Below are 11,074 nucleotides of genomic sequence, written 5' to 3' on the forward strand. Positions count from 1 at the left end.
AGCAAGGGAAGAAATTTTAAACATTCATTATCAGCAACAGCAATGTAAATAATAAAACGTGTCTGTTAAATGGTTGTAAAATAAGTAACCCTCTGACTCTAGCCTTCATTTACAGGAGTTTTAAAAGCATTTTACTCAGTGGAATTTCATTCCTCAGAATGAGTGGCTGATTACTGTGAGATTACTGCACTTGAATGAATGCAGTTCTTTATGAAGGGGGAGAGTTTGCAAAAAACGACTTCTTATTTAATTGCATTAGTGCAATGAGTTAGGTCAGAATGGCACCTTTGAGTTACTTCTGTCCGCAGAGGCTTGATGAATTGCTACATTTCTACTTTTAATAGTAATTTAATGAAAGATCATGTAGAAACTACATCAAGTTTCAAAACTAGTTCAGGATGAAGAACTGGAAAAATGCGAATTATGCATTTCTTATTGTCTTTGTCTTCAGATATTTAATTTGTTGAATAAAGGTCTAGTGATTTTTTCCCTTAACAGAAGGCATGCTTAAACCTTCACAGTTTGTTAATTGTAAATACAAAATTTTAAATAGGAATATTGTTGCTTACATCTTCATAAACAGATTCTAGTTGATGAAGGTAACAGTTCTGGTTACCTGAAGCTAGGGTGAAACAAAATAAATCTGTAATAAAAGTAGTACCTTCACTAGTGATGAGTGGATAGTTTGTTAATAATGCTTTTTTAAAATTGTCGTTTTTAATACACATGTTTATTGGATATTAAATTTAGGCTGGGATCTTGTCACATATCTCAGAGATTGCTCAATATAAGGAGGTATGCAGGTTCTTCATCACATATGGGTTTTGGGCTTGCGCCCAGCCCTGCTGGGAACCTTCAAGAATGTACAGAACTGTCTGAAAGGGCTGTGCCCGCCCTGTGCATCCCATGCCTGGATGTGGCTTCTGCTGAAACCTTTCAGTTTGAATTTGACTGCCACAACATTAGCACATGCATCATATCAGAATTCTTTTTTCTTCTTATATCTTCTCCAATCCTTCTTAAGAAACACCTTCGCATTGCCCCTTGTCCTGTTGCAAGCCCTGGTTTTCATCTTTCTGGCCTTAAGGGTTGCATTTTGCAATTGTCAGCTTTGTGGGTTAGGGGATATTTAAATCTCTGCCATGCCAGTATTGACACTAAGGAAATCACCTTCTCATCTAATTTGAACCAGGGTATGACTCTCAAAGTGGGACATTTGATCCTCCTTGAGATCTTCTCTTTCAGGTGGCCATTTCATTCACTGGGATAGTCAAAATCACGACCGCTTAACAGTCATCTCAAGTTCACCAAGATAAAAATTGGTCACCTCATGCTCATTCTATTTTTAAATGACATCTCTCTCCTGTTTTGGGACAAATCATTGGTCCCCTCATGCCAGCCCTTCAGGGTAGACCAGTTCTAGAAAAAGATGCAAAAAAGAAATACTAAAACTCTACTTTTATTGATATAACAGAATCTTGAAAGCCTGGCAGTATTTCCTTTCCTTTCCTTTCCTTATATACCAAAGAGAGTCTAGCCAGGTCAGTCCTGAATTTCTTTCTCACACTTTCTTGTTTTCCTGAGTTAAGCTCATGTTTTGCTAATGGTTGCTGCAGATATTTTTTTTTCAAGGGCATTGCCATACTTCTCTACACCTCAGCACTAAGCCCTTAATGTTTCTGAGCAGTGGACCTGTACTGCCTGGCCAACTCAAGATATAGTGAGATGGGCCAATACATGTAATGGTCTGGTTCCCTATATATTGGGTTGGTCCAATGAGTAGGGATCCTCTTCATACTTTTCTCTAAGCATGAGAAAAGAATTCATCTCTAATCCTCAGAACTCTTCTCTAAGGCGCAGAAATTACACATAAATGGTTTTATGAGTCCCACGTAGAATTAAGCACTCTCTCTCTCATTTGAGTATGCATTCAAGCCTCTCCCACTTCTTCTGATTAACTGTTCGCAAGTGATAGTGACCTGGCATCTAGAAGGAGCTAAGTTTGCACAGCTGAGGAAAAGAAGACAGGATTTTATGACAGGATAACATGCAGACACCATTCACTAGGACTCCTTTTCCTAATTTTCCTAAGGCACAGGTGGTAGAACAGCTAGAATCTTTCAGCAAGTTATTCATTTTATAAGCCACCTATCTCCCAGATGAGTCTGGGCACCTTTAAAAACCAACTTATAAAAAGAAGAGTACAGCAGACCAGAAGTACAAAAACAAAGCCAGAATAAATCAAACCGAACCAAATCAAAACAAAAAGGGGGCTCCATAATTAACCTGTCACCAAGGCCTAGGAGGCCCTCTGCTTTTATGAATGCACAATGTCGTTTAGGTTATGAAACATTATTGAATGTTTGAAGAACTTCGTTTGCACTTAGCATCACACAGTCACCAATTCTTCCTTTCACTCACCTGACTCTTGTGCTTCAGAGTTGGCCAAACATCTAGCCCAAGAACATAGGTGTCCTATTCTATCCAGATAGAAAAACTCTGCTGGACTTTTTTCTTTCTTTTCTTTTTTATAGTCTTGCCAGTTGCTGGACTAACTGTCTTGCACAGCTTGATTTACATGCTCTCACTTTAAATGTTTATTTCCCCAACAACAATCTCACTCTTCTCCAAACTGTTTTCCTGTTCCTAAGAATCTGGTATGCCTACTATGTGATGAGATGTGGACATGATAATGTCTCCAGATAATGTCTTCTTGAGCTGTCTTTCATATATGCTGGCTCTAACTCTTTTGTGGCTTTCTTTTCAATTTTATCACACATCTTACTTCCAAATTTCATCATGGCATGACCCCTTGTACAAAGATCACTGTCTTCTCATCTTCTCCTGTGGCCTATATTTTGTCCACTGCCCTCACCATAGGGCCAGCCTCTAGTGAAGCTCATGGTGAACTCTCTGAGGATTATGGTTCTGATGATTCTTCAGACTGACATCTTGGAAATCATACAATGCTCAAGTTGGTGACCAAGGCCCAGATTTCTAGAAGGGCTCCATTCCTACAGCAAGCAGTGCCAGTAGCACTTTCTCTTGCACTTGAGATCCAAGAAGCTTAGCATACTGTTGAGAACCCAGTGTAACAATTAATCCAAGATGAAGTTATTTTGCCAGTCCTAATTCCAGTTCTTCCAATCTTGGTGAAGACAACAAGACACTCTTGAGCCAAATTTGGTTTTTGCCTCTACCACTTCAATAATCTTCACAGACTAAGAAAGAGGGATGCTGTTTCATATCCCAATATCCTCCTAATTTGATTATAGCCGAGGTATCTCATACAGGCTCCCATTATCAATGACATTTTACACCCACAGGATCTATAGATTTGGAGGATACATACTTTAATGTATCTGGAACAACTACTTCTTAGTAGATGGAACCCTAGATGGATCCATTTACTGTACCAATGCCATATCTTAACATTTGGCATTTCCATGGCCCTGAGGTTTCATTTTTTCCTTACCTCTCATTGTGTCCCTTATTCTAGTAGTCTGTTCCTGTAATTAACTATCTCACCACATCTTCCATGTTCTTCTGTTTCTATAGTGTCTTGGCCTCTTGGCAAATTATGAGAAGCCTTTCCTTCTTCCCTTGCAAGTTATCCAGTTCATAGGAACTATACTAGATACCACTAGAGGAGCTGCTTTTCTCCCATTGCTACGAGTTCTCTCCAGGGTGTTTGTAGATAAGATCTCCTTCTTATCTGGAGCCAGGTGCCAGAGCCTGCTTCATCTTCCAATTACTAGGCCATCTGTCAGCTACAACCTCATTTGTTCACTTTGGCCATCTTCAGATGTGTCTTCTATAAGCATGGTACTTATTTATTTATTACATTTACATAGCTGCCCATCTCACTAAATGTGACTCTGGGCAGTGTACTTCCATTTGGCTTCTCCAGGTACACACATAAAATATATTATCCTCTTGGTTCCTCTCTGCATCAAGGAAGTCTTCCACTGGTAGTTGATTTCATATAAGTTCACCTGAGTTGATGCCTTTGTGCCTCTCTTCCCAGCTCATGTTCTAAGAACTGAGCTTCTTCCAAACAGTATGATAAACTTTAGGTTTAGAGCTGTCAGTGCTTTATGCAGGCACCTAACCTGTGTGTAAATTAGACCACTCAGACTGCAGTTATAAGTAAGTAACCATTTTTTCAGCATACTCAGGTATGTGCAACACAAAATGATGTGCCAATTTCAGGGATGGAGGAGAGATGACCATGGTAATAGCTCTCTTTGCCTGTCTACTTTAAAAAACACCAGCACTGATGGTGATTTAAGTGATGCTCAGTAGTAGAGCTCTGATACAACTTGCTTCTTATTTGTGCTGTTTTATATCATGTATATTCTGTTTATGAAGAGCATAGTAACCCATAAAAAATCCTGTTGGTAGATTAACTGGAGATAAAATGCTGAATACTGATTTGGGGCATCTATTCATTGTGTATAATATGTTCAATTTGTAATGTTCTTATTAGGTTCTGGAGTATCATTTTTGTTCCCATTCCCTGTTAGCCCAATTATACCTACACCTAGCCCTAAGTGTCACACAGGTACATTTTCTTGGAAATCAGTAGGAATGAACCAGACAGAGCCATTGTTGATTTCCAACAATGTACTCCCTCATAGAAGCATAATGCCCCTCAGGTCACAAAATCTGATTTAAAAGAGCTACATTATAGTACTAACTGCTCATTCTTCAGATTTGCTCATATCTTTTCATTTTGCACTGTATGGGCAGTGCATTGTTGTTAGCCAACAATGTACTGTTGGCAGTAAGCATTTGCATAGTATTTAATTTGCTGCACGATTTACTCTATTTGCATCCCTAACTAATCTCAACACTGCTGTAGAACATAGAAAAAAATGTTTTGCTTATTAAAGCTTGCTGTTCAAATAACACTTCTGCAGAGAGCATGGCTTGTTTTTCTATCCAATGGTATAGCCTAAACAAATATCTGAATATTCTCATCAATTATAATATAGTATTAAATATAACAATCTGGCATTAGGACAAAGTGAAGAAGTGAAGAAGCAAATCTACGGTTAACCAAATTGACTACGATGTGAAAATACAGGCTTCAGCCATCCAGGGAAGCCAGGAAATGGAGCCATTAACAAACTCATAATAATCATGGCTTTGTCCTCTGTCTTTTAGGCAGATGAAGCTAGAGGCCTATGCTACATGTCACACTGAATTTAATTTATCAAATTATGTTGGAGATAGAAAGTGCCTTTTCTGCTAAGCCAGCCTTCAGCTTAGCCTGATTGCAGACTGCTTACTGTATTTAAAATAGACGACCGGTTTGAGAGGGATGAGATAAACAGAAAGTGTTCAGAAACTTGCATAGTTGAATTGCCTCAATCCTACTGTTGCATCTCATTTGTTTAGTTTTATGTGACCGGTTAGGCAATAATGGCTCTTCCTTCTCTCACATTGTTGAATTATGGAGCTGAATTGAGATTTGACTCACAAGGTCATATGTAATGCTCATAATATCAGATCATTTAAACACAATCCTCAAATTCCTTACACTTAAGCTAAATCTCTTATAAACTTCAGCAGAATAAGATACATGTATATCTATGTATGTTAAGCATTATAAATATTGGATGGACACACTACATTGATTTACATACATATCATGTCCACTTAGTTGTATCATTTCACTCAGAATAAACTACTATCAGAACTGTATTTCAGATTCTGGAGTAGGGTATAAACACTACACAGTTTGAGAACCTTGGGTCAAATCCATTAACTATGTCATTCTGAATTCTTATTTGGAAGTCACAGCTGACATCCTAGGATTTTAAAATAAATGCATATGGTTATGTTTCTGCCACTTTAGAAAGTGGACATCAGACAGCTATGTAAGTTTTACTCATTTTAGTGGAAATTGTATCAGAACAAAGTATAATCTTTATAGTACCTACTGTATATCTAGTGTTTTGGGCAAACGTTTTTGGTTTTTTAACCCTTATTAAAAATACCTCATTTAAAAGTTATAAATATAATAGCATCAGTAGTTGCCTTACTTTCTTTTCATAATTATTTTGTAATTTTACTTAGCGTATTTTTATAGACTTTTTTTGTGTATAGATGTGCATAGAGAGTTCATATTTTCCAAACAATTCATTACTGTAGGCAAAGAAGATGGGAAATTCTGTAAAAAAGTGACTGTTAGGATGACAATACGCAAGAATGACTGTCGAAGTAATACACCGGTAAGCACTGAGCCATGACTGTTGGCATTAGCTCTGTTGATACTTGGAAGTCATGCACAAATATAGCCATTTTATTTACTCGGTTCTTTGTGTATTTATTCCCAGGTAAACATTGTTTCCTGTGATGGAAAATGCCCTTCTGCAAGCATATATAATTATAACATTAATACATATGCAAGATTTTGCAAGTGTTGCAGAGAGCTGGGACTACATAGACGAACTGTGCAATTATATTGCAGTGGTAACTCAACCTGGGTCAGCTATACAATTCAGGAACCCACAGACTGTTCTTGCCAGTGGTCATGAAACAGCGCTAAAAGAGGTCTGTTTCTTAAACAGCTTTGGAGGGAATTAGTTTTATTCCCAGAAAAAATTCAGAATGTCGATAGTTCATCCCTTGACAATGCAGCTATCTATAGTTAGAACAAGAATTACTTTTAAAGATGAGTATATGCCATCACATTGTGGATTGCTCTCCTTCACAGATGGATGTTCAACATTGATGTTATATTTTTAATATGCAACCCCATAAGAAAATGATGCTTCACTGGAATTTTCAGTATTTTTAAACGTTGGTTCATCCTGTGTAATTGTCTACTTACTTAACTGTGCAAATGGTCTACTTATATGAACAGTACAGTGTGCAGAAAGATAATGGACAACCCCTTGACAATTATAGCTGTCAATCAAATTACCCTATTGATGGAAATTATTGCCATTCTGTACCATAAGTTTATAATGAATGTTGCATCGTTCATATGAAGAGGCTGAAAGTGTGAAATATGAACACATTGTTGATTGTTGATTATAACCCTCTTAGAACCATTAAAAAGAATGGGTATGATCCAACTGTAGTTGTAAACAGGTAGCTGTATATAATGGTCCTGGATGATGGGATGTGCCAGTTCAGTCATAGAGAAGCATATGCATTCAGATACCTTCCATTAACTACACACAATGAGCCACATCACATCTTTGCCAGGTAAAAATAGGGCTTTTCAGTCCAAAATACTTTTTGTAAAAACAAACCAATCCAAAACTGACACCCCCCTTTTATTAGTTTATAATCAATTGCTAACAAAAAACATCCCAACCCAAAAGAAGAAAAAAGTTCTGGGGCCTTATTAATTTCATAAATGTAAGTTCTTGTCAAGTGCCAACTTTCGAAAGAGAAGAAGTTGCATGTAAAAGAATGCAAATGATGTAATTATATGCATGTTTATCAGGGAAGTATTTTCAGCATGGATAACTGTATATATAAGCTTGTTCCCTGGTAGGAAACATGGCTTAAAACAGTTTATGATGTAATGAGACATATTTTTATAGAAACGTAGATGATCTATTTCAATTGTATAACAAGGAGCAATCAATATCTCTTAAAAACAATATGACAATCTGAAGTAATATTGCAGTAATGTTTATCACATTAAAAATATCTTTCTCTCATATGACCACGGTATCTGAGAAATAAATATTTAGCCATCTAAAATGTAATACTAGCTGTCTTTGTTACTTGTGGGGTTCCTTTCCAGCCTAGTAGCTGCGGATAATAAAACCATGGATAATGAGACTTTGAAAAAATGTACTTTAAGCATGCACAAAAATCCATCTGCCCTTTTGCATATCTATAAAGGAACAGAAAGTATCCAAATTATGGATACAGAATAAATGAATCTACTCCCATCCCTCATAGTCACATCAACTTAACTATTCCTACAGAGACTGAGCTCCATAGTTCTCCAAATCTCCATTAGGGCAGCTCAAATCCTTTAGAAGAGTTCTGAAACAGTTTTCAAAGGATTTGCTCTGCCTTCCTTTGTACTATTCACGCTCAGGTACAGACAGCTTTTATTATCTACAGTTCCATTTCCCACAACTTCACAGATCCACAGTTGCTAAAAAGAGATCAGATGTTGTTATCCACAATAGATTCATTTTTCTCCATCTGTGTGCTGCATTTCAAACTACTTTTGAAACTCTTGAGAACAAATGGTTGGCTCAGTGGTAATCAACTAAAGTAATCAGAACTTAAAAATAGCCCAAAGTACTCTGTCAACAGAAAAAGTTCAACTTTTAAAAAATATACAGTACTTTTCTTTTGCAAAGAGATTATTTAATCAAAATACTCATGAATCAAAAGTCCAATGAAAATATATGAAAACGGCTTTTATTTAAGTAGCCAGTTTTAATTTAAAATAATATTGCAAACCTGATGGTTTCAAAATAACCTGTTTCTGCAGTAGGATGCATTTTCTAAGTAGGTAAGAAAGACATTTCCCAAAAGCAAAAGATTCAAAATCTCTGTATTATTTATGGGATCAGAGCCAGTTTGGTATAGTGGTTAAGAGACCAGGCTAGAAACCAGGAGATTGTGAGTTCTAGTTCTACCTTAGGCACGAAGCCAGCTAGGTGACCTTGGGCCAGTCACTCTCTCTCAGCCCTAGGAAGGAGATAATGGAAAACCACTTCTGAAAAACCTTGCCAAGAAAACTTCATGGACCTGTCCAGGCAGTTGCCAGAAATCAAGACTGACTTGAAGATACCAAAAACAAAACAAAACAAAAATGATATTTAATATTTCTGCTTCAGGTGTAAGGCATGGCTGCCTCTGTCTATTGAGAAACCCACTAGAATGTTCTTTCATCGACTCAAACGTTGTAGTGATACAGGTGGATTCTGACCATTCATTGTTTCTTACAATTCAAAATTTTTGGAAAGGTTACACCACCTGCTTTTTTATGTATGCTGCACGACATTTGTTTATTTTACAGGAAGGTCTGTATTTTTAGCTTACTACTTGTGCTTTAAAATGTTAGATATCATGATTCTCCTGTACATATCTTTCTTTCATTTATATTAACTTGATGTAAACCACCCAGAGTCCCCCATTGCGGGGAGATGGGCGGGGATAAGTCTATATATAAATAAAATAAAAAAATAAAAAATTATACTGGACAACCCTTGATAGCATATTCTGAAATACAGCAATCCAATGTTGATTTTAAAAAATAACATTAAAAAAATCAAATTAAAAGTATGTCATTTTTGTTTTTAAGTCTAATCCAGCTGAATAAATTGTTCCTAACAGAAATTTGAGACACAGTCATATTTTATTCTAGGTATCTCTACCTTTCAGAGATTATGTGTTTCTGTCTTCTGTATTAATAGTAATATTAATATTTTAGACCAATGAATTGCCAGTTGGGTTTTTAAATTATTTGAGTTATTATAAGAGGATTTTGGATTGTCTAAAACCAGAATAGCAGTATATTCAATTAAACCGATTGGTTAAGGTACATTAGCAAGATCTTAAATTCCTGAGTTACTATTGGCACTGAAGTGTGCTCTGGGCAGTTCCAATCTCTAATATTTTTTAAAAGACATAAAGCATATTATGGAATAGTTAATGGTCTTAAAGAATATTAAGGATGATTCTTATATTCTAGATGAAATTAATTCAACAAAATATTTTTTCATGTTCATTGGACATCTCAGAAAATGTTTAAAATGGTTGGCTATCAACTTTATTAATGCTGGAAGTGTAATTTGATGGAGAGGATAGGAAATTGTCCCACCATTGTCCCATTAACATGATTTTGAGAAGAGCAATGTGGTTTAAAGATGTGAATGTGATTTTTGAATATACATATATAATATGAGGAACTGTCAATAATCATGGGGAGTAACAAAAAGACTACACTTTTATGATGGAAAGACTACGCCACCGTCACAGTCTGGTAATGTGAGTTCTCTCTCTAGCTTTCTACTGACCTAATGGCAAGACTGATTACTGTTACTCTGGGGTCAGGGTTTCATGTTGCATTTAAAAAGTGATCTATTTTGTATGTGACAAACAAACAAGGATTTCTTAAGATGGTTCTCATTGGTTAGGGCCAGCATCAGTCATATGCCCCAGCACAACGTGTGGCATTACCTGTAAGAGAAAGCACATAAACACAGAAGACAAAGTCCAATCCAGTGTTTCTACTGGCAGAAGTAATTTCCACTGATGGAAAAGGAAATATGTTCTCCCATAATTCTTCATGTGCCCCCGCCCCCCACTTTTCCATGGGGTCCCCTGAGCTTCTTGAGCAGATTTCAAATGCACACAGGTAACTAAAAAGAGAAGAGGATTAGAAAGTTGAAAAGATTTTACTTTCAGATAGATGATGAGATAACAAGCCACCTTGAGTCTTGGAAAGAGAGTACATTAGTGTAACAATAAATAGAAGAATGAAAAGCTATGCATAGCAGTTTCTATTGAAAATAATACAGAAAATGTTTTTTAACCCAGAAAACATGCTGATCTGAGGCAGTTTTTTAAGATGTAAATTTTCAGTAGAAGATCTTAGTTGCTACTATTATTGATGAATTGTAAGTAAGTTTTTCATTGAGTATGTTTTGTGGCCAGAATGAGTGGTTGTGTAAATATATACCCAGTATTTCCTTGTGTTTTCATCACCATCTTCCTGTTAGGAGAACCTGAAATACAAATAAAGCATTTTACAAACCTGATCTCCCAAAATGCAATTTGTTCCACATTTCATGTTTTAATCACAATAGAAGCTTAAACCACACTTGTGCTTGATCTCTTCTTCCTAATCCCACAGCTGTGTTATCTAAGCCCTATTCCCTCTTGGCTGCATTGCTGACTTCTTGCTTCCTATGTTTTTAAAGAGGACAGAAGACAGGCTAGTTCTATTTTAGCTTAAACATTTTGATCATACTCTAAGAGGCCTGAGCTATATTCTTCATAAATGCAGGGTGATGTCCTTGAAGTCTTGTTTCCCACAGCCATCCTGAAATTCAGCTGGATTATCACTACTAGATACAGA

At 36.5% G+C, this 11,074-nt stretch overlaps 1 protein-coding gene across 1 annotated transcript in view; it reads left to right on the plus strand.

Moving 5' to 3' along the window:
* Positions 1-9,315, plus strand: part of OTOG (otogelin) — a 104,962-nt gene extending 95,647 nt beyond the window's left edge. The window contains exons 55-56 of the mRNA XM_025169761.2: positions 6,160-6,239; positions 6,345-9,315. Coding sequence (XP_025025529.2) covers positions 6,160-6,239; positions 6,345-6,545 — 281 coding nt within the window. The 3' untranslated portion in view covers positions 6,546-9,315. The remainder of the gene's footprint in view (positions 1-6,159; positions 6,240-6,344) is intronic.
* Positions 9,316-11,074: the final 1,759 nt, after the last annotated feature.

This window comes from Python bivittatus, unplaced genomic scaffold, assembly GCF_059951505.1.
Source record: "Python bivittatus isolate LINGU-HERP-01145 unplaced genomic scaffold, Pbiv_v1 ctg000480_np1212, whole genome shotgun sequence".
In the NCBI taxonomy this organism is placed as follows: domain Eukaryota; kingdom Metazoa; phylum Chordata; class Lepidosauria; order Squamata; family Pythonidae; genus Python; species Python bivittatus.